Genomic DNA, 24,542 nt, shown 5'->3' on the forward strand with positions numbered 1-24,542 from the left:
TCAATAATTACAAGTTTACAGCTTTAATTAACTTTATTTCATTTATGCGCGAATAGGACGACTTTGAGTCTTTCTGCGGAGCTCGATCTTGCTCTGTGATTGGCTGAGAAACACACACGCACATTGCATCATGGATGAGCAATTTGACAGGTAGATTACAAAATGTGTACATTCATGATGAACAGGCAAAAAGCTAAATATTCAGCACGTGATAGCCATTTGACTTCAGTTCATCATTATGACTATTTCAAACTACAGTAACTTGACCACTTAGGTATCAACTGGACATGTAAGCATTTTAGCTCGATTAACCACATCCATGGTATAGTGCGGGCAGAGGCTCAGACGAGAGATGGCTCTAACTTCCCCTGTACGTGCTATAGGAGAAGCGGCTCAGGAGCAGGGGCAAGTGGAATCTCTCGTTGGGGTTTGTTATCGTGAAGACAATCTGTTGAAGAAAAAAAAGAAAAAGAAACAGAACATAATAAGGTTTTGTTGGTTTTAATCTTTAAAAAATGCCGGAAATTCCTCAAGGCCAAATGTATTAGTAGGTGTATTGATACGTCCATGGCTGATACCTACTTACCTCAACATATGGGTAGAAGGAGTTCTGACCCAAACTCTCCCAATATTGTCCAGTCTCAAATCGCATCTTATACATCCCAGGCGTGAACGCTTTTGTAGTGATGAGTCCAGGACAGCGACCATCTTCGTCGGTGGTTCTAAAATAATGAGAACGTTGATGATTCTGCACGGGTTTTTGTCACATATTGAAGTTTCAAAATTGGCATGGCCCAAAATTAGTATGTTTGTATCTTTTTAATTGCATAAATCAATTATTGGCCGTGTACACATATTTTGCAGATGTTATCGCAGGTGCAGTAAAATGCTTATGTTTGACCAGAATACAGTAGATACAGTGCATTTGGAAAGTATTCAGACCCCTTGAATTTTTCCACATTTTGTTACGTAACGCCTTATTCTAAAATTGATTAAATACTTTCCCCCTCATCAATCTACATACAATACCTCATAATAACAAAGCGAAAACAGGTTTTGAGATGTTTAAAAAAAAATGCAAATGTATTAAACATAAGTATTCAGAACCTTTGCTATGAGACTCGAAATTGAGCTCAGGTGCATCCTGTTTCCATTGATCATCCTTGAGATGTTTCTACAACATGATTGGAGTCCACCTGTGGTAAATTCAATTGATTGGACATGATTTGGAAAACCACACACCTGTCTATAAGGAGCCACAGTTGACAATGCATGTCAGAGCAAAAACCAAGCCATGAGGTCAAAGGAATTGTCCGTTGAGCTTCGAGACAGTATTGTGTCAAGGCACAGATCTGGAGGAGAGTAACAAAACATGTATGCAGCATTGAAGATCCCCAAGAACACAGTGGCCTCCATCATTTTTAAATGGAAGAATTTTGGACCCACCAAGACTCTTCCTAGAGCTGGCCACCCAGACAAACTGAGCCATCAGGGGAGAAGGGCATTGGTCAGGGAGGTGACCAAGAACCCAATGGTCACTCTGACAGAGCTTCAGAGTTCCTCTGTTGAGATGGGAGAAACTTCCAGATGGACAACCATCTCTTCAGCTCTCCACCAATCAGGCCTTTATGGTAGTGGCCAGACAGAAGCCATTCCTCAGTAAGGCATATGACAGCCCACTTGGAGTATGGCAAAAGGCACCTAAAGGACTTTCAGACCATGACCAACAAGATTCTCCGGTCTGATGAAACCAATATTGAACTCTTTGGCTTGAATGCCAAGCGTCACGTCTGGAGGAAACCAAGCACCATCCCTATGGTGAAGCATGGTGGTGGCAGCATCATGCTGTGGGAATGTTTTTCAGCGGCAGGGACTGGGAGACTAGTCAGGATCAAGGGAGAGATCCTTTATGAAAACCTGCTCCAGAGCGCTCAGGACCTCAGACTAGGTGCTAAGGTTCACCATCCAACAAGACAACGACCCTAACCATACAGCCAAGATAATGCAGGATTGGCTTCGGGACAAGTCTCTGAATGTCCTAGAGTGGCCCAGCCAGACCCCGGACTTGAACCCAATCGAACATCTCTGGAGAGACCTGAAAATCGCTGTGCAGCGACGCTCCCCATCCAACCTGACAGAGCTTGAGAGGATCGGCAGAGAAGAATGGGAGAAACTCCACAAATACAGGTGTGCCGAGCTTGTAGCGTCATACCCAAGAAGTCTCAAGGCTGTAATCACTGCCAAAGGTGCTTCAACAATGTACTGAGTACACGGTCTGAATACTTATGTCAATTTAATATTTTCGTTTTTTATTTTCAATACATTTGCAAAAATGTCAAAACTGTTATTGTGTAGATTGATGAGGAACCAACTTATTTTAATCAATTTTAGAATAAAGCTGTAATGTAACAAAATGTGGAAAAAGTGAAGGGGTCTGAATAATTTCCTCGTGAAGTGGGTAAAGCAGTATGTGAACATTAAAGTGACCAGTGTTCAGTGACTATGTACATAGGACAGCAGTCTCTATGGTGGGGGGGTAGAGTGCCAGGTGGTTGGTGGCTAGAACAGTGACTAAGGTTCAGGGTAGGGTACTGGGAGAAGGTCAGCTAGTGCTGACTATTTGTCTGATGGCTTGGAGATGTTTTTCAGTCTTAGCAGGGTGAACAGCAGGGTGAACAGGCCGTGGCTCAGGTGTCTGTCTGAGGTCATTGATGACCTTCCTGTGACACAGGGTGCTGTAGATGTCCTGGAGGCAAGGCAATGTGCCCCCAGTGATGCGTTGGGCTGACCGCACCAGCCTCTGGAGAAACAGGATGCTCTTAATGGTTCCTCTGTAGAAGTTTGTGAGGGTCTAAAGGTAGTGCATCTCCATGCATTATCAGTCGATCACTATTAATAATAGCAGTGAACATTTCACAAATAGGCCTAAAGCTAGGCTAACTAGATCCCAAAGGTATATGCAACACACAAAGGGAGGAGTGAGACAGTAGTAGGCCTATATCAGGCAGCTGTTCACCCTACCCCACAGTCACTAGTTAGTAGGATTATATCAGGCAGCTGCTCACCCTACCCCACAGTCACTAGTTAGTAGGATTATATCAGGCAGCTAGCTATTCACCCTACCCCACAGTCACTAGGTTCCAGATGACTAGGAGTGAGTCCAGTCGGTGCAGACTGAGGGCCATTCTTGCCCCTGGGACTCCGTCACCTGTGTTCAACACATAGGTGGTCAGGGGGCTGTTTGGAAGTGTGGAAGACATCTCTGAAGACTGTGGAGAAAGATACAACATGGGAATGGTGATGGTCCTACAGTCATATTTCAGTGTTAGTTTCTGATGATAATAATACAAATAACTATTTATTTAGTTGCCTTTACTTTTTGTTCATATACATTGTTTATAATGGGAGAATAGCCAATACCTTCAGTTTTCATTTGAATGTTTATAAAACTTTTAACAGGCTGAAACCCCTACTTTCCTATGTTTATTCTTCATAGTCTCTGCCACTATATGTGTTTACTAGTCACTTTGTTTATTTTGCACACTTGCTTCAGTGAAGCCTCCGTTTACGTAAAGAATAGCAGAGCACCGTTTAGTGTAAATGGAATAAGCTATTCATATGTGTATTTTAGTCTTTGAGGAAAAAAAATATTTGTCCACCCGTTCAATAGCAATCCTTCTGACAGACTGTTGAGAACTTTTCCAGACACCCAAAGACACTACATGATCAAATACTTATTTTATGATTTTACCCAATTATCAGTACGTAGGCTATAGGCCTATGACAATGCAGACGGTCAATTGCTGAGACCTCCTTTGATTTAATTATACTCAATGGTTTTGCTTGGGCACAATAAATAGGCTAAACAAATTAGGCTACATTAATAGTGTAGTTGCTTCGTAAAAAATAATTGTTGTATGTTATTAATAAACAGTTTTATGAGTAATTACCTGGTTACAATGCAGAATTGCGGCTTGATTTAGGGGACCTTGTCACGTACAACAGAAGACACCGCTGTGTAGTCCTCCTCGACGCGGATAACTTGTTGTTTTACTTCTACAGCCTATATGAAACTAGAGTTTATTTGGGTCTCAACACTCACTCGTAGTGCAGTTGTATCAAACAAGACAGAATAGTAATAGTTCATTTTCATCCTTTGCGAGGGCAACTCACTCTGGATTCACTATGCGCAAACAAACGTCAGGTGCCAAAGGTTGACCAGACATATCTCTAAAATAACCTAAGTTTACTGTTCCTAATCTTGTCAATATTGACAAAGTTTGGCCACATGGTTGATAAAGTGTTTATTGTGGTTGTGTGTCCGACTTAATTGCCCATAACAAGATAAGAGACAATGCACAATCAAATTGGAATAGTCCACAGATAAAAAATATATATAATAATGTCCAAACCACTGGGCTAATTGTTAACAACTTGGTTTATGAATATACAAGTCAGGTGAATTAGTGAGTGGGGTACAGAGAACAATGGAAATCAATAAGCTACCACTTTTCTAGGCCTAGACTACTCCTCTAATGTACGGTCAAATGAACTGAACCACTCAGTTATATGAACATAGTTGTACATTTACTAAGCCTACTATCACAATGTATAGTTCACATTTAGTATTTATTAAACACAAAGAGCCACCTGGCTTCATTAAACATAATAGGGCTGTCAAACCATTTTTTTTTTTTATGCAATTGAGTTAATAGCAGGATTTGCAGCGATTAATCACAACCTCAAATTCAGAATTTGATCAAATTGAGCTGTAATTTAAGAATGTTCATACAAAAAGCATTTTAAGAATATTGGCGTCTTGATTTTGTCCAAAGTACTGGTAAGCAAAATCAGGTAATCAAGCATACTTACTTTCTTTAACCTCAATGTCAACTTGTTTTGACATAACATAGTTGTTTTTATGTGTGTTGGATATTTTCCGTTATTTTTTCAATGCGATTAATCACGATTTAAAAAAGTGTGGACTAAAATTATAAAAAGTTAACTTGAGTTAACTGATTAACTCTGACAGCCCTACTATATAATAACGCAAAGTAAAAGCAAAATGTTTTATATAATGAATGAATGGGAATATAACAAGAACAATGACAATTGTAAGTCAATTCATCAAGTTGTATAATGTTCTTCAATGTTCTTTCTTTTTTCAGAGTACATAAATACAGTCTTGAATCATTTTCTTGCTGCTTAGAAAGTAAAATGTACTTTTTTCAACTGTTGTTTTCAAACAGTCATCATGGTATAGTAAAACCATAGAAACAGAATCTATTTCTATGAGTAAAACGTTATACAGTAACGTTAGCATTATTGACAATTGTTATGACTATTTACAATGAACAATAGTTTTCAGTTGTGACATTGAAGCACCCCCTAAGTTTGACACCAGCCGTAATGGTCCCCAAAATAACTCAATCAACCAAATCCCTCCTCAAGTCATTGACAATGACAAAACATGGTGGTTTGGTTTATAAGTACTCAACATCTACTGTACATGTACATATCTCCCTTCTACAGTGGGGACAGTGAGGGGAGGGCAGTACCCATTCTTAAACAACAGCAGTGACTCCTCTAGGTTCATAATCAAGTTTCTCAATCAGTCAAATTAACACGAATTCACCAAAGCCATAACCCCATGCACACTGGTCCCTGGGGTTTTATAGGGGCACCACTTTGTCAGTTCCAAACATGGCTAGCTTCAAATAATGACAACAGGCATGGTGATTACAAGCCCAGTGATAACACCATGCAGACAGCTGTTATCACACTGACAGTCTTTATTAATGTGGACACTGGGAAATTGGTAGAGACAAATATGGAAAGATTACAGAACGCACAGGTAGTGTAGATGCCTGATACTGTTGGCCTATGCCTGGTAAATCTTGAATGGCTTTTTATATGAATTGATGTATTACACATTCCAATTATGTGGCGAACTGGATACAGTAAGTGGCAAACAGCATTGCAAATCCTTATCTCTAATCTGAGAGAAAATGTAGTTGTCGGTCTGTCTGAAGCATATCCGCAGTGGTGGATTTAGGCATAGACGACATGGCGGCATCTTACACACACACAAAAAAAACCGATCGATTTTCTATCGCTCATTTGCACGTCACGTCAATTATATAATGTCGCCGTGTGGGACTGTGGGTCAATTAACCTTGTCGGAGTGGGCGCCCTGATTCTAGTTTGTGAGCTAGGCAGGCTACTGCCTGGGAAGGTCTCCAACTCAGAAGTACGAGATGGGGAGGGGGCGGGGTAGGTTGACATCAGGTCTTCACACTGGAAGCGAGATGGGGGGTGCGGGGGAATCTATCAAATAGCGCACCTCTAACTTTGTACAGTACTAATGCAATTAGTAATGCAATTCGTTTTGCAATTTAATTTGTGTGTTTATTGTTTGAAGTGCAATAGTGTTTTTTAAAGCTGCCATATTTGGTTGAGTTCATAAGTCAGTAGGAACCTGTTTTAAAGGAGAGATGGAGACACGAAGGTGAGCAGAATCTGACTGTGATAAAGGAACTGAGGGTAACCAGAGAGATATGTCTTATTCATCAAACAAAACAAATCACTGAAGCTCCTACTCTGTAATACAGCTGGGCGATATGGACCAAATCCATATCGCGAAAAATTGCCTGAATTGATGCAATTACGATAAATAGAAGGATACGTTTTTAACATTGATGTACACCAGTTTTTTTTATTTTTATCCTTTAAACTACTACTACTAGTTTGATGGTTGTAGCCATCAATTGTCCCATTGACTATCACCCATTTTAGCAAACTTATTTCATTTCAAACTTCACATTTCTCTAGTATAGGCTACTTATCTTAATGAACGATATCAGCAAAATGCCTGTGATAAATTGTTGTCGATAATTTCCGGTTTATCGCCCCAGCTCTACTTTGTAATGAACAGTATATTTATTTGAGGGTTGTGTCCATGTTGACTGTGATTAGAGATGAACACGCCTCCTTTCACTTCAATCCCCCTCCATCTCTGTGTGCTGCTGTCACTGAGGTCCTTGAGTCTAGAGTGAGTAAAAGTGAGAAGATGGAGAATTTAAATTTTAAAAACTTTATTGGTCCACTCAATGTGTAAATTTGTTGTCGGCTTCACCACATAAAACAGACATTAAACATTATGAGGAGCACATAATCCTCAAGATCATTAAATTGCTTTACAAAGTACAAAAGTGCTACAGTGCGAGTGCAGTTTCAAGTTAATGTACTGTACATTCCATCATTGGTCTTAAAATCAAGATCAAGTTTTCATAATTAAAAATACATCATCACCAAGACTGAAGGACACCTGGTCATCTACACCATTCAATAATTCATATGTACAACATGTACATTATGATTCGAGACCATTTTCAACAACATAAATAAGCACCTCGATATCACAATATATTAACCTACACTTATTACACAGCATTTCAATGCAAACAATACTTTTTTTGTGATATAGTTCTGTCAAATCACCTTTATTAGCCATACACACCTGATCTCCTCACATGTCATCCTCCAGATCAGATTGATGGTTATTTATCTGAGAAACCACAAGACAGAGAGAAGACTTTAAAGAGATGCAGAGATGGAGAATTACAGTCACAGCGCAATCAGGATATTTTAATCGACCAACAAAATCAACTTAATCAAATGCCCAGCTGTGGAAATTTTGGAGATCACTGGTTGGTGAAAGTGATGGTTTCTAAATGGCGATGAGCAAATATAGCAGTGTTTCTCATGTCAGCACATAACCAAGTTTAGGAGGGATGAGTGACTGGCAACCTTAGGAGGTGGTATTACCCCTTGCCATTGAGACAGATTTGGGATGCAGTACAGTGGTTGACTGGTTAACAATCTTCTGCTCTATTCATACCTTTCATCTTCCTCCCCCTTCCCCCTCAACTGTCAGTGAAACAATGACTCACCTGGTGAACCCACCTACAGCTCAGCCCACACAACCGCAGGTTGAGGTTTATTGGAGGCAGGTAGCCTAGTGGTTAGAGTGTTGGACTAATAACCGATTTGGGATGCAGTACAGTGGTTGACTGGTTAACAATCTTCTGCTCTATTCATACCTTCTGAAGGTTGCAAGATCGAATCCCCGAGCTGACAAGGTAAAAATCTGTCGTTCTGTCGTTCTGCCCCTGAACAAGGCAGTTAACCCACTGTTCCTAGGCCCTCATTGAAAATAAGAATTTGTTCTTAACTGACTTGCCTGGTAAAATAAATAAATACAATTGTCATGAATCTTGCCCTGTAGGCAACATTGAGTGATTTTCCACTAGATGGGCCTGCTGAAAGTAAAAATTGCCTACATCTTCAGAATTCATGTAAAAAAACAAATCACTTTTTGGCTAGGGTTAGCAGTGTGGTTAAGGTTAGGTTTAAAATCAGATTTATGACTTCGTGGCTGCAGAGCTGCCTCTGGGACAAGATTCATGACAATACATGCCAACATGCAGTGTGTCGGACTCAGTGAGCATGTCGGACTCACGGCCTAGCATAGATAATGAACAGTGGTACAGAACCAGAACCCTTATTGTGTCAGACAGGTAGGCAGACACTTGGCTGTGATTGCAGATAATTACTCTTTTGAAAAAAATGACAATAAGCTACTAAATAATCAATTGTTGTTCTACCAATATCTTGCTCTCTTTCTTCAATGACAGACACCCACTTTTAGATAACTATGACAACCAACAGTGACAGCTAATATGCTAAGATATTGACTTTCAGAAAACTTTGACAAACAGCCCACACAGAAGTAGTTACTGGTGGTGCAGGTGTGTTGTGTCTCCAGTAGAGGGAGGCAGAATGATGTATTGTTTACCCTGCATTGGCGCTGGTAGTGTTGGAGGTGTTGGTCATCATCGCTGGCCTCTCCAGGCTCTGGGCTCTCCCTCTGTCTGTGTGGGAGGCTGACGGGAGAATCTTCCAGACTGCTCACTGAGTCCGACACACTGCCCTCCTGGGTAGGAGGTGAATCTGGACCACAGACACACGCACGCACGCACACACACACACACACAGAGACAGTGTGTCAGCAATAGTACAGTAGGCTCTGTTTTCAGTGCATCTCAGCTTTCCATGGCAAATATATCCCTGATTTTAACAGTGTTTGTTTTTACTCCTGTCGTTGCAGATAGCGCCACATTAGTCAACCTGGCAATCCTGTACACAACATTTTGGATGCAGTGCTCACTGATGCAAGATGTCCCAATCAATAATAAATAGGAGTCATAATGGGCCAACAATCTGATGATGAATAGATTTTCTTTACTCTCATCAATGAATAATATGTTTACCCTCCAGTTAGCTCTTATCAAGAGCATTGGAAATAATGTATCATATGCAGCACTAAAGAATCTGAGAAATTCTCAAAGTTAAGCTTCCAATGAAGAGATAGTATAAAACAAACTCCCCAGCCTCCAGCCCAGCTCTCCTCTACCTGAGTGGTCCTTCCTCTGTCTGTCCATCTTGTCCACGCTGTCGAGCAGTCCGTCAATCTGCACCTTGATCAGAGTCAACTCCCGCTTTATGGCCAGCAGCTCTGCCATCTTCACTGGAGAACGAGAGTGGGAGAGAGTAAGAGAAAGGGAGATAAGGATGAATCCTCTTTTGCACAAATCTCCAATTGACATAAATGTATGAGTGTAGGTCTTAAAAAAGGATTGGGCCCAGAGGGGTTTAATAGTGTAGAAACAGACTAGAGCTCTGCTACCCCGACCCTAGTCCAACCCGCCCGACATTATACATGGGGTTAGGGCCTGTTTTTTCATCAACAACTAGGGTACAGGAGGGCTCAGGTGTCACTAAATGTACACTACATGACCAAAAGTATGCTCGTCGAACATCTCATTCCAAAACCATGGGCATTAATATGGAGTTGGTCACCTCTTTGCAGCTATAACAGCCTCCACTCTTCTGGGAAGACTTTCTACTAGATGTTGGGACATTGCTGCGGGGACTTGCTTCCATTCAGCCACAAGAGCATTAGTGAGGATGGGCACTGATGTTGGGCAATTAGGCCTGGCTCGCAGTCGGCATTCCAATTCATCCCAAAGGTGTTCGATGGGGTTGAGGTCAGGGCTCTGTGCAGGCCAGTCAAGTTCTTCCACACCGATCTTTGTTTACGTGGGCATTGTCATGCTGAAACAGGAAAGAGCCTTCCCCAAACTGTTGCCACAAAGTTGGAAGCACAGAATCGTCTAGAATGTCATTATATACTTTAGCGTTAAGATTTCCCTTTACTGGAACTAAAGGGCCTAGCCCAAACCATGAAAAACAGCCCCAGACCATTATTCCTCCTCCACCAAACTTTACAGTTGGCACTATGCTTGATTTCATGAAGCTCTTGATGAACAGTTCTTGTAACGATGTTGCTTCCAGAGGCATTTTGGAACTCGATAGTGAATGTTGCAACCGAGGACAGACAATTTTTACACATTTCAGCACTCGTGGTCCCATTCTGTAAACTTGTGGGGCATAACACTTCGCAACTGAGCCATTGTTACTCCAAGACGTTTCCACTTCACAATAACAGCACTTACAGTTGACCGAGGCAGCTCTAGCAGGGCAGGAATTTGACGAATGGACTTGTTGAAAAGATGACATCCTATGATGGTGCCACGTTGAAAGTCACTGAGCTTTTCAGTAAGGCCATTCTACTGCCAATGTTTGTCAATGGAGATTGCAGGACTGTTTGCTAGATGTTATACACCTGTCAGTAAGGGTGTGGCTGAAATAGCCAAATCCACTCATTTGAAGGGGTGTACACATACTTTTGTGTATATAGTGTATCACTAACATTTTGAAGCTGAGCCATTTGCTCGTGCTCTGCTGCGCAGTACAGTCATATCTGAATAAGATCATAACATTGTGTCAGAAGATGCTTCAACCTTGTCAAATATAAGACAGGAGAGATTATTTCACAGAAAATAATAATGTTGGAGTTTAGAGTGCTGAAAAGTAGCTAACAGCTCACTGGTCTCATGTCTCTTCATTGAGCAGAGTAGCCCAAGCAGAGCCGTTGCTATGGTTACCGCCTCAGAGCCGCCATAAGCAGAGTGAGCTGTCTGCGCGCAGGGAGCGTATGCGATAGAGGAGCAGCTAACAGATTTACTAACAGTTATTTCTGGTTTCGAGCAGGGCCAGGCTTTAAATTTGGCAGAAGCAATCGGGCCTGGGTAATCGGCAATCGTGTCTCCCTTAATTATCCTCCACTTTGTCTTGTCATTCATGCCATCACTGTAAGCACCGTCTCCCTTAGCATCTCTCTCCAGTAGCCTATGGTCTGTATTGGAACATTCATATCACAACCCTGAAACTCTTTGCTGTTAAAAGCTGTTCAACCTCTGCAGCTACAATCTAATTTCCCTCTGATGGGCTGGCAGTAAAAACTATTAAGGCTTGTAATAAACTAGTATAAACAATTCTTATTTGTTATGCACTATTAACTTGGTATAATTGCAGCATGCTGCTAGACTGGGTTTGGTAGGCTTGGTAGTGGAAGGAGCAGAGAGCTTTTAATGAAGAGACCATCTGGTGCCTCTCCCTGTACTATGGGCTCCCAGCGCTGCCGTTCTTCATGTAGGGATGATATTACACAGGGAGGAACATTCAGGTTTACAATACACACACTCCCACATGGATTCATAGGCTCACACACTCCAGATAAAACGTTCGCTGCACATGCACAGATTACATTCTCCCTGTAATGAGCTGTTTTTATGGGTGGTGAGGGTGGGACTTTATGTGGTGAGGGTTGGACTGTGTGTGGTGAAGGTGGGACTGTGTGTGGTGAAGGTGTTTCTATGAGTGGTGAGGGTGGGACTGTGTGTGGTGAGGGTGTTTCTGTGTGTGGTGAGTGTAGGACTGTGTGGTGAGGGTGTGTCTGAGTGTGGTGAGGGTGTTTCTGTGTGTGGTGAGTGTAGGACTGTGTGGTGAGGGTGTGTCTGAGTGTGGTGAGGGTGTTTCTGTGTGGTGAGTGTAGGACTATGTGGTGAGGGTGTTTCTGTGTGTGGTGAGGGTGTTTCTGTGTGTGGTGAGGGTGTTTCTGTGTGTGGTGAGGGTGTTTCTGTGTGTGGTGAGGGTGTGTCTGTGTGTGGTGAGGGTGTTTCTGTGTGTGGTGAGTGTAGGACTATGTGGTGGGGGTGTGTCTGTGTGTGGTGAGGGTGTTTCTGTGTGTGGTGAGGGTGTGTCTGTGTGTGGTGAGGGTATGTCTGTGTGGTGAGGGTGTTTCTGTGTGTGGTGAGGGTGTTTCTGTGTGTGGTGAGGGTGTTTCTGTGTGTGGTGAGTGTAGGACTATGTGGTGAGGGTGTGTCTGTGTGTGGTGAGGGTGTTTCTGTGTGTGGTGAGGGTGTTTCTGTGTGTGGTGAGGGTGTTTCTGGGTGTGATGAGGGTGTTTCTGTGTGTGGTGAGGGTGTGTCTATGTGTGGTGAAGGTGTGTCTGTGTGTGGTGAGGGTGTTTCTGTGTGTGGTGAGTGTAGTACTGTGTGGTGAGGGTGTGTCTGTGTGTGGTGAGGGTGGGACTGTGTGTGGTAAGGATGGGACTGTGTCTCCTGACCCCTCCTGTCTCAGCCTCCAGTATTTATGCTGCAGTAGTTTATGTGTCGGGGGGGCTAGGGTCAGTTTGTTATATCTGGAGTACTTCTCCTGTCCTATTCGGTGTCCTGTGTGAATCTAAGTGTGCGTTCTCTAATTCTCTCCTTCTCTCTTTCTTTCTCTCTCTCGGAGGACCTGAGCCCTAGGACCATGCCCCAGTACTACCTGACATGATGACTCCTTGCTGTCCCCAGTCCACCTGGCCGTGCTGCTGCTCCAGTTTCAACTGACCTGAGCCCTAGGACCATGCCCCAGGACTACCTGACATGATGACTCCTTGCTGTCCCCAGTCCACCTGACCGTGCTGCTGCTCCAGTTTCAACTGTTCTGCCTTAATATTATTCGACCATGCTGGTCATTTATGAACATTTGAACATCTTGGCCATGTTCTGTTATAATCTCCACCCGGCACAGCCAGAAGAGGACTGGCCACCCCACATAGCCTGGTTCCTCTCTAGGTTTCTTCCTAGGTTTTGGCCTTTCTAGGGAGTTTTTCCTAGCCACCGTGCTTCTACACCTGCATTGCTTGCTGTTTGGGGTTTTAGGCTGGGTTTCTGTACAGCACTTTGAGATATCAGCTGATGTACGAAGGGCTATATAAATACATTTGATTTGATTTGATTTGATTTGACTGTGTGTGACTGCATAGAGTGCGTCGTGAGCAAGAGTGTGTAAGTCACACAGTATGACAGATTGTGTATGTGTGCGTGCATGAGTGTGTGTGTGTGTGTTACAGTGTGTGAGGTCCCTTACACTTGGCCCTGGAGGAGCCAGTGCGCTGTGTGCTCCTCTTTCCCTGTGGTCTGTCTCTGGAGCGGTGCAGGCCGGAGGAGAAAGAGGGATCACGGGAGTGTTTCATAGGGCTGGGCTCCACTGTGACTGGCATTACGGAGGCTGGGACACGCTGGTAGTCAAACACTCTGTAGGGAAAATACACAATATTACTTATGAGCAATGTTCCCTCTAAGTTGCACACATTAGTGGGAGTGCAGCTTCCCTCGGATTGCCACACAGAAGAAATATCAGCCTGCACAGAGAGCACAAGATTGAACTTCATTAAACTTTCTAGTTTTTCCCCTTTAGTGAACACTATCATCGTTTCACTCTACTGTGGGAATTGTGCTCAAATCAATGCAAAATTAGCCCCTTTCAACGTAACATACTGAAACAAAACAAATTATTCAATATTTAGTATGCAAAACTAACTACAAGAGATGTTCTTGTAGGCAGAGCACATCAGAGTAGGATTCTATTGTATTGACAATCAAGGCCTGTAATCTACACAGACCAGTTTAACGTAACCAATCAGAGCTGCAGTAGACCTATATGCAAATAGCCATTGCTATCTGTGCCATTCAATATGAACTGGGCCGTTTTTACAGCATGAGCAGTCGCAAGTTGATGCGCTTGTTTTGAGATCAAAGTAAGAGCTGTATGTTGCCACCTGTGCAGATTTGTTCATATTCTTTGCTAGTTAGTGAGTATTAGCCCAGTACAGCTAATTTCTAGTCAACAATGAGGGAGTGGTTGCTTCCTATGAGAGCATAAAATGTGTACATTTTTAGCTATCTATGAAAAGTGGGTCAGTTAATGACCTTTTTTTATGTCTTAAAGTGACAGTGTTGTATTTTGAGATGATCTTGAATAAGCTAAATAGCCAATAGGCAGAGGGTAGCATAATTTGTCTGATTCTCTGTAATAATGGTATAGAATAATAATAATTGTATTTTGTAAAATGGTTTCTTGCATCAAACAACACAACATCTTCAGTCACCTCCTTAATAACTTCTCTGGGATAGGGCGCAGCATTTGGAATTTTGAATGAAAAGCATGCCCAAATTAAACTGTCTACCACTCATGCCCAGAAGCTAAGATATGCATATTAGTAGATTTGGATAGAAACACTCTGAAGTTTCTAAAACTGTTTGAATTATGTCTGTGACTATAACAGAACTTATTTGGCGGCAAAACCGCCAGGTATTTTTTTTTTTTTGAGGTCACTCTCGTTTCAAGGAGTTTTCCTTGGGAATCCAGATTCCTAAGGGACCTTTTTGCAGTTCCTATCGTTTCCACTGGAGGTCAACAGTCTTTAGAAATTGGTTGAGGTTTTTCCTTTGAGAAATGAAGAAGTAACACTGTTCAGAATGAGGCTAGAGGGAAGTGTACTCTTTGTTAGAGGCGCGTGACCTGAAAGCTAGCTACACTTCGTTTTCCTCCGGTATTGAACACAGATCATCCCGTCTTCAATTTTATCCATTATTTACGTTAAAAAATACCTAAAGTTGTATTACAAAAGTAGTTTGAAATGTTTGGACAAAGCTTACAGGTAACTTTTGTAGTTATGTTGGGCGAGTTGGAACCGGTGTTTTTCTGGATCAAACGCGCCAAATAAATGGACATTTTGGATATATATCGACAGAATTAATTGAACAAAAGGACCATTTGTTTATGGGACTGCCAATAGAAGAAGCTCGTCAAAGGTAAGTCATGAATTATATCTTTATTTCTGCGTTTTGTGTCGCGCCTGGAGGGTTGAAAAATGCTTGTCTGTCTTTGTTTACTGGGGTGCTATCCTCAGATAATAGCATCGTTTGCTTTCGCCGTAAAGCATTTTTTAAATCTGACACGTTAGCTGGATTCACAACAAGTGTAGCTTTAATTTGGTATATTGAATGTGTGATTTCATGGATGTTTAATTTTTATAGTCATTTATTTGAATTTGGCGCTCTGCATTTTCACTGGATGTTTGCCAGGTGGGACGCTACCGTCCCACATATCCCAGAGGTTTTTAATGTCAAGCTCTGTATGTTTTTTAAAATTTAAATCTCATGTAGGCCTACATTGAATACCACACATTTGCTGCTACTGTAGGCTGAATGTTAGAACAGCTATTTACATGCTAAAATGTTATGGGATGTATTTTTCTCTATTGTTTTTGATGGTAGACCACTCCTGTAGGCCTACATTATGATCAAATAGCCACAGTAGCCTACTTGGCCACTGTTAAAACTGTAACTTAAAGCGGGCACAACCTCACATGCTGACCAGACTGGATAGGTCGCGTGCACGAGCTTGCAAAATAAATTTTGAAATCCATGTTATTCAATTATTGCACCCACACTGCTCGCTCGCGCCAACTAGCGTCTGCATTGCCAGGGCTAAAATAGAACTCATTCCTATTTCTGACTCAGATCGCGCTGAAAGTCCTGCCTCTCCCATCTCCTCATTGTTTTATAGAAGCACGTGCCATCTCCTCATTGGTTATACCCACGTGGGTGACTGAAAGATTAACTGTTTTGCCGGTAGTCGTGGTAATACAATGAAAGTTTAGATGCGATCACCATATAAATGAAACTAGAAACGATTCGGTTGGCCGTTTTATGTGTGGATTAATTGTTGGAGTAGAGGTCCTTGTGCATTTCAGGTAAAATAACAACTCAATGTTTATATCCCAGAACAAATTAGCTAGCAACAGCAAGCTAGCTAAATCGGACAAATTAACGTTAGCTAGCAAGTGCAAGCTAACTAGCTAAATTGCCATACATGTTTAATGATTTTTTCGACCTGTCCCCAAATTAATGTCATTTTGAGAGTTTGTTTGGATATTTTTACCTGCGTGTCATGATCGCGTTTGGTGTGGGGGGGGGGAAATACATTTATGCACGATAGCGCACGATGGTGCACAAGCGCAGACGGTTTGGGTTCCGTGTCAGTGTTCACAGTAAACACGCGCAGGAAGTTGCGCTCAGTAGACTTGAAAATGGCTCAATGTCGAAAAACATTAAAGGAACATTGCTTTTGAATAGGGTCCTGATCCTTTCTTGGCCATGGGATATTCCCTAGTTTTTTTTCTTTCTCATAAACTGAAGATTCTCCAGCTAGCATGTGTTTTAAAACAATCACCTGCTGATGTGTCAGAGCAAATGTTCCTAAATTCCCAAATGGGAGCTGGACAATACACTCTTTGGACTCGTTTATAATGTCCATAAGCTATTTGGTGCCATTATATATTGAGTGTATACTCTATATGTCACGGCCTGGCCATAGAGAGGTTTTTATTCTCTATTTTGGTTAGGCCAAGGTGTGATTAGGGTGGGCATTCTAGTTTCTTTATTTCTATGTTGGTGTGGTTCCCAATCAGAGGCAGCTGTCTATCATTGTCTCTGATTGGGGATCATATATAAGTTGTCCTTTTTCGTTTGGGTGTTGTGGGTAGTTTTTCCTCCATGTTATTTTGTTCGTGTGTTTTGAGTATTACATTTATCATGAACACTTACCACACTGCGTTTTGGTCCACTCCTTCATACGACGATCGCTACAGAACTACCCACCTAAAAAGGACCAAGCACCGTGGTCAAGAGGAGCAGAGATCCTGGGCCCGGGAGAAAAGAGAGTGGAGGACATCCTGGACCTGGGAGGAGGTTATGGCAGGGGACAAGACCCTGCCATGGAAACAGGTGGAAACAGCGAAAGAGGAACGGCAATGATACGAGGGGACACAGCTAGCACGGAAACCCGAGAGGCAGCTCCAAAAATATTTTTTGGGGGGGTGGCACACGAGGAGAGTGGCAGAGTCAGTGTGACTGGTCAGGCACCGTGTTATGCAGTGATACGCACAGTGTCTCCAGTGCGCATTCATAGCCCGGTGCGCTTTATTCCAGCTCCCCGCATTGGCCGGGCTAGAATAGGCATCCAGCCAGGACGGATGGTGCCGGCTCAACGCTCCTGGTCTCCTTGGACCAGGATATCCTGCGCCAGCTCTGCGCACTGTGTCTCCGGTGCGTCTGCACAGCCCAGTGCGACCTGTGCCAGAGCCCCGCATTTGCAGGGAAAAAATAAACATCCAGCCAGGATGGGTTGTGCCAGCTCTACTCTCTAGACCTCCAGTGCGCCTCAACAGTCCAGTACGTCCTGTGCCTCCTCCCCGCACTCGCCCTGAGGTGAGTATCATCATCCAGGTGCCACCTGTACCGGTCCCACGCATCAGGCCTCTAGTGCGCCTCCACAGGACTGTGCGCCTCCACAGTCCAGGGGATCATATATAAGTTGTCCTTTTTCGTTTGGGTTTTGTGGGTAGTTTTCTGTTTAGTGTCTGCACCTGACAGGACTGTTTCGGTTTTCCCTCTTAGTTATTTTGTTCGTGTGTTTTGAATATTACATTTATCATGAACACTTACCACGCTGCGTTTTGGTCCACTCCTTCATACGACCATCGTTACGCTATAGTCACAGTGATATATTGATATCATCTGTTCTAGATTGATCTCATAGCCTGGTGCACTAAATAGCCCTTGTCCAAAGAGCACTGTCTGGGGTGCTTTGATTTGCGCTGGTCTCTCTCTCTCAAATATGTCTTCTGATACCAGCGATTACTGTGTATGCATCAGTGGAAGCTGCTGAAGGGAGGAGGGCTCATAATAATGTCTGGAACGGAGCAAATGGTATAGCATCAAAAACATTGACGCTGTCTTTGATGTACTGGATACCGTTCCACTAATTCCCGTCCAGTCATTACCAGGAGCCCATCCTCCCCAATAAGGTGTCACCAGCCTCCTGTGGTGTGCTTCACCACACCCTCTATTTGCTGGGATGTTTCAGCTCATCTGACTGTGCAGTTAGACGGGGCAGCTGCATCTCTGTCAATGTGGTTGTAGCACGTGTATTGTCTGTGTCTTACAGAAATGTAGAGAAGCAACAAAGAACTGTGGATATATAGTTGACTTTACTGAGAACTTCTGAATATGATGACCTACTGTGCCTTACATGTAGTCTCTGGCAACAAAGAAAAGTCCATGAAGGAGAGAGAGAATTACTTTGAGAGTACTGTACTTTTGTAAGCTTTTAATCCACAGCAGAGCAGATAACTGCCAATACATATTTACACACACACAGGGCCTCTGTTGAAATGCTGGGCTCAATGAGAATGAATCAGTGCTTTAGTCTGGCGGCTCCTTTCATACAGCATGTACAGTAGGCTACAGTTCAAAGTAAGTTCAGGATGAAGCTACTTTATACTAAGAAGATACACAAAGACAATGATATTAGATGAAGACTGGGACTCAGAGAAAGGGTAAGATGTTGTTTGAGTGAATTACCAAAGTTCTTATTGGATGCACTGCAAAACAGATTTAGGTTTTTCAGAAGAGGACATGCATATATATAATCACTAATCCAATGCCAGTGCAGGATGAAGTTAAGATACTTTTTAACTCAGACTGCAAGGCCTTGCATTTCTATGGCCATAAGTGTCTGTAAAAGGGGAGATGGGACTGAATGGATCACCTATCAATCAGCGATGCCTGAGCTGGCTGGCGAGTGCCTTGTCTTTCATACTGTCATCCCCCTCTCCACTCATCCACTGTTCGATCTGCCCTTTTCCCTCCACTGCCCTGGCATTCCCCCTTTCCTCACAGTGCTCCACTGCCGCCGCCCTGGGCTGTGTTTTTACTCCGGACCAGTGGGCGGGCGGCCAGGCGGCCAGTCAGCTATGCAAAGAGACTGTGTACAGAGAGACTGTGTTCATCCATCTGTGAAATCACCACCAGCGGCTGACAACCAGGTCATGTGGATACAGTGCGGGTCAATAGATAGTTTCAATACAGAAACTCTGCTGCCCTGCTACCCGCAACCCTCAGGGAAGTACTGCATCATATGATCTGTTGGCTGAGCCACCATCAGCACCGACCTGTACCCTACCTGCCCTATGCTCTCTCCTGGCCCCACTCAGTCTGAATTTGTCCTGCTAGGTGACCTAAACTGGGACATGTTTTAACCACTCGACCAAGTCTTAAAACAATGGGACTCCCCAAAGCTCTCTCAGATTATTACCAATCCCACAAGGTATGACTCCAAACACCCAGAAAATGCTACTCTCCTTGATGTTATCCTCAAATAGTCCTGATAGGAATCCGTCTGGTGTTTTCTGTAATGACCTTAATGATCACTGTTTTACGACCTGCGTTCGTAATGGCTGCTCAGCTAAATAAACCTGTCCTGATTTGTCATAGACGCTTGCTGAAAAACTTTAATGAGCAAGCCTTCCTTCATGACCGAGCTTCTGTAAATTGGTATAGAATAACCTTGATACCCTCTGTTGAAGATGCTTGGACCTTCTTTTTTTATATATTTTCAGTGATATTGTTAACAAGTACGCCCCCATAAATAAATGAAAAACAAGTTCAGGCCCTGGTTCGAACCGTGATCTGGCAGAGTTACTCCACCTCAAGAACACCATTTGGTGAAAAGCTCGACACACAAATCCTGTCATTCAGACAAATAAGAAATAAGTGCATTTAGGCTATCCGGAAGGCCAAAGTTAGTTATTCAAGGAGCAGTTCTCTCTCTATGGGTCTAACCCCAAGAAGTTCTGGAAAATGGTGAAAGATCTGGAGAATAAACCCTCCTCCTCACAGCTACCCATGTCCCTTAATGTTGATTATGTGGTTGTTACTGGCAAGATGTACATGGCTGAGTTTTATAATCACCACTTGATAAAGTCAACATTCATATATATATATATATATATATATATATATATATATATATATATATATATATATATATATATATATATATATATATATATATATATATATATATATATATATATATATATATATATATACAGTGCCTTACGAGAGTATTCGGCCCCCTTGAACTTTGCGACCTTTTGCCACATTTCAGGCTTCAAACATAAAGATATAAAACTGTATTTTTTTTTGTGAAGAATCAACAACAAGTGGGACACAATCATGAAGTGGAACGACATTTATTGGATATTTCAAACTTTTTTAACAAATCAAAAACTGAAAAATTGGGCGTGCAAAATTATTCAGCCCCTTTACTTTCAGTGCAGCAAACTCTCTCCAGAAGTTCAGTGAGGATCTCTGAATGATCCAATGTTGACCTAAATGACTAATGATGATAAATACAATCCACCTGTGTGTAATCAAGTCTCCGTATAAATGCACCTGCACTGTGATAGTCTCAGAGGTCCGTTAAAAGCGCAGAGAGCATCATGAAGAACAAGGAACACACCAGGCAGGTCCGAGATACTGTTGTGAAGAAGTTTAAAGCCGGATTTGGATACAAAAAGATTTCCCAAGCTTTAAACATCCCAAGGAGCACTGTGCAAGCGATAATATTGAAATGGAAGGAGTATCAGACCACTGCAAATCTACCAAGACCTGGCCGTCCCTCTAAACTTTCAGCTCATACAAGGAGAAGACTGATCAGAGATGCAGCCAAGAGGCCCATGATCACTCTGGATGAACTGCAGAGATCTACAGCTGAGGTGGGAGACTCTGTCCATAGGAAAACAATAATTCGTATATTGCACAAATCTGGCCTTTATGGAAGAGTGGCAAGAAGAAAGCCATTTCTTAAAGATATCCATAAAAAGTGTTGTTTAAAGTTTGCCACAAGCCACCTGGGAGACACACCAAACATGTGGAAGAAGGTGCTCTGGTCAGATGAAACCAAAATGGAACTTTTTGGCAACAATGCAAAACGTTATGCTTGGCGTAAAAGCAACACAGCTGAACACACCATCCCCACTGTCAAACATGGTGGTGGCAGCATCATGGTTTGGGCCTGCTTTTCTTCAGCAGGGACAGGGAAGATGGTTCAAATTGATGGGAAGATGGATGGAGCCAAATACAGGACCATTCTGGAAGAAAACCTGATGGAGTCTGTAAAAGACCTGAGACTGGGACGGAGATTTGTCTTCCAACAAGACAATGATCCAAAACATAAAGCAAAATCTACAATGGAATGGTTCAAAAATAAACATATCCAGGTGTTAGAATGGCCAAGTCAAAGTCCAGACCTGAATCCAATCGAGAATCTGTGGAAAGAACTGAAAACTGCTGTTCGCAAATGCTCTCCATCCAACCTCACTGAGCTCGAGCTGTTTTGCAAGGAGGGATGGGAAGAAATGTCAGTCTCTCGATGTGCAAAACTGATAGAGACATACCCCAAGCGACTTACAGCTGTAATCGCAGCAAAAGGTGGCGCTACAAAGGTCGGCTAAGGAGTATTGGTGTCTCTGAGGGGTCTTTGGCCTGGTTTGCTAACTACCTCTCTCAAAGAGTGCAGTGTCTAAATTCAGAACATCTGCTGTCACAACCACTGCCTGTCACCAAGGGTGTACCTCGATCCTAGACTCCATACTCTTTCCATACTCTTTCCTCTTTTTCTTTACATCAACAACATAGCTCAGGTAGTAGGAAGAACTCTCATCCATTTATATGCAGATAATAGTCTTATACTCAGCTGGCCCCTCCCCGGATTTTGTGTTAAACGCTCTACAACAAAGCTTTCTTAGTTAGTTCAAACAAGCTTCTCTGCCCTTAACCTTGTTCACTCCAAAACAAATCAACAGATGACACCATCTCTATTACACTTGACACTGCCCTTTCCCACCTGGACAAAAGGAGCACCTATGTGAGAATGTTGTTCATTGACTACAGCTCTCATGCATGTTTCAGTGTTATTTGCCTCGACGCGAGCATAGAAGTAGTTTAGCTCGCCTGGTAGGCTCGTGTTACTGGGCAGCTCTCGGCTGTGCTTCCCTTTGTAGTCTGTAATGGTTTGCAAGCCCTGCCACATCTGACGAGCGTCAGAGCCGGTGTAGTACAATTCAATCTAAGTCCTGAATTGACGCTTTGACTGTTTGATGTTTCGTCGGAGGGCATAGTGGGATTTCTTATAAGCTTCTGGGTTAGAGTTCCACTCCTTGAAAGCGGCAGCTCTAGCCTTTAGGTCAATGTGGATGTTGCCTGTAATCCATGGCTTCTGGTTGGGGTATGTATTAGAGGTCGACCGATTATTCGGAATGGCTGATTAATTAGGGCCGATTTCAAGTTTTCATAACAATCGGAAATCTGTATTTTTGGACACCGATTTTTGCCGAATAATTTTATTTTTTATTTTTTTAAACCTATATTTAATCTTTATTTAACTTGGCAAGTCAGTTAAGAACACATTCTTATTTTCAATGACGGCCTAGGAACAGTGGGTTAACTGCCTTGTTCAGGGGCAGAACGACAGATTTTCACCTTGCCAGCTCGGGGGATCCAATCTTGCAACCTTACAGTTAACTAGTTCAACGCAATAACGACCTGCCTCTCTCTCCAAATTGAACATGTTTCATTATTTATTTGAGGCTAAATTGATTTTATTTATGTATTATATTAAGTTAAAATAAGTGTATTGTCGTAAATTCAGTATTGTCGTAATTGTCATTATTATAAATAAATCGGCCGATTAATCGGTATCGGATTTTTTGGTCCTCCAATAATCGGTATCGGCGTTGAAAAATCTTAGCATCTGCTTCATCTGACCATTTTTGTATTGATCTAGTCACTGGTGCTTCCTGCTTTAATTTTTGCTTGAATGCAGGAATCAGGAGGATAGAATTATGGTCAGATTTGCCAGATGGAGGGTGAGGGAGAGCTTTGTATGGTCCAGAGTTTTTTTCCCTCTGGTTGCACATTTAACATGCTGATAGAAATTTGGTAAGACTGATTTAAGTTTAAGTTCCCTGCATTAATGTCCCCGGCCACTAGGAGCGCCGCCTCTGGCTGAGCGTTTTCCTGTTTGCTTATGGCGGAATACAGCTCATTGAGTGCGGTCTTAGTGCCAGCATCAGTCTGTGGTGGTATGTAGACAGCTACGAAAAATACAGATGAAAACTCTCTAGGTAGATAGTGTGGTCTACAGCTTATCATGAGATAATCTACCTCGGGCGAGCAAAACCTTGAGACTTCCTTAAATATTGTGCACCAGCTGCTATTTACAAAAATACATACAGTAGTTCGCCGCCCCTTGTCTTACCAGACGCAGCTGTTCTATCCTGCCGATACAGTGTATGACCAGCAAGCTGTAGGTTGATAATGTCATCATTCAGCCATGATAAAATATTACAGTTTTGAATGTCCCTTCTGATAGTTTAATCTTCTGCGTAGGTTATTGATTTTATTTTCCAAAGATGCACGTTTGCTAGCACAATGGAAGGCAGTGGGGGTTTATTCAATTGCCTAGGAATTCTCAGAAGTCAGTCCGCCCTCCAGCCCCTTTTTCTCCCCCTTCTCTTCACGCAAATGACAGGGATCTGGGCCTGTTCCCGGGAAAGCAGTATGTCATTCATGTCGGGCTCATTAAAGGAAGATAAGAATTCTGCCAGTTTGTGGTGAGTAATCTCTAATCGTGTCCAGCTCTGTCTGAATGTATGTTGTAATTTATACAGAGTCAAATGAAAATATTCAGAAAAAAATAAATGGATGTTCTACTAGATGTTTCAAATTACAGAAAAAATATTAACTGAATATTCATGTATAATAATAATGAAAATATAGTGGAAAATGAAGTGTGCATGACTGATGTCTGCAACATTTTTGAAGGACTGTTTACACACACACAGAGAATTTTTAACAAAGTTTGACTTTGAATGAAGCAACACATCTGCCAGTACCTTCAAGATGGCTACCAGGTAAGCAGATCTCTTTGTATTTCTCCAGATAAACATTCTCTTGTCAGACTGCATACACAACAGTATTGATTACCATTACCGATACAGGTAGGTTTCCACATTTAGAAAAAAGTTAGATTAAAAATATTCTATGAAAATATGCTTCATTAATGTCTAATTATGTACATTGGGTAAACATTTGCTTAGTCATCATGTCTTCTCTATTGATAGCAAAACATTCTAAGGTTCCTGATCCTCCGCAACAGCATTCTCACTTATATACACAGTTGAAGTCGGAAGTTTACATAGACCTTAGCCAAATACAATTCCTGATATTTAATCCTTGTATAAATAATTTGTCTTAGGTCAGATAGGGTCACCACTTTATTTTAAGAATGTGAAATGTCAGAATAATAAGAGAATGATTTATTTATACCTTCAA

At 42.3% G+C, this 24,542-nt stretch overlaps 2 protein-coding genes across 2 annotated transcripts in view; both read right to left on the reverse strand.

The window, feature by feature from the left end:
* Positions 1–14: 14 nt before the first annotated feature.
* urahb (urate (5-hydroxyiso-) hydrolase b) lies at positions 15–4,199 on the reverse strand. The gene is made up of 4 exons (XM_021598875.3): positions 3,951–4,199; positions 3,124–3,269; positions 587–722; positions 15–448 (listed from the first exon to the last, which is right to left on the reverse strand). The coding sequence occupies exons 2-4, from the start codon at positions 3,258–3,260 to the stop codon at positions 359–361; spliced, it is 363 nt and encodes a 120-aa protein (XP_021454550.1). The 5' UTR covers positions 3,261–3,269; positions 3,951–4,199; the 3' UTR covers positions 15–358.
* Positions 4,200–4,289: 90 nt separating this feature from the next.
* LOC110521370 (RNA-binding Raly-like protein) overlaps positions 4,290–24,542 on the reverse strand; it is a 61,170-nt gene continuing 40,917 nt past the window's right edge. The window contains exons 4-8 of the mRNA XM_021598874.3: positions 13,384–13,550; positions 9,476–9,589; positions 8,858–9,012; positions 7,520–7,567; positions 4,290–7,046 (exon numbers count right to left, since the gene is read on the reverse strand). Of these exons, the coding sequence (XP_021454549.1) occupies positions 7,529–7,567; positions 8,858–9,012; positions 9,476–9,589; positions 13,384–13,550 (475 nt within the window). The 3' untranslated portion in view covers positions 4,290–7,046; positions 7,520–7,528. The remainder of the gene's footprint in view (positions 7,047–7,519; positions 7,568–8,857; positions 9,013–9,475; positions 9,590–13,383; positions 13,551–24,542) is intronic.

This window comes from Oncorhynchus mykiss, chromosome 4 (assembly GCF_057628025.1).
Source record: "Oncorhynchus mykiss isolate SJ-2025 chromosome 4, ASM5762802v1, whole genome shotgun sequence".
In the NCBI taxonomy this organism is placed as follows: Eukaryota; Metazoa; Chordata; class Actinopteri; order Salmoniformes; family Salmonidae; genus Oncorhynchus; species Oncorhynchus mykiss.

Coding starts and splice junctions, on each gene's coding strand:
- urahb (XM_021598875.3), bottom strand. CDS start 3,260: ATGTCTTCCACACTTCCAAACAGCCCCCTGACCACCTATGTGTTGAAC. Junction 723..3,123: donor TGGAACCTAGTGACTGTGGG/GTAGGGTGAATA, acceptor TCATTATTTTAG/AACCACCGACGAAGATGGTC. Junction 449..586: donor CCTTCTACCCATATGTTGAG/GTAAGTAGGTAT, acceptor TTTCTTCAACAG/ATTGTCTTCACGATAACAAA.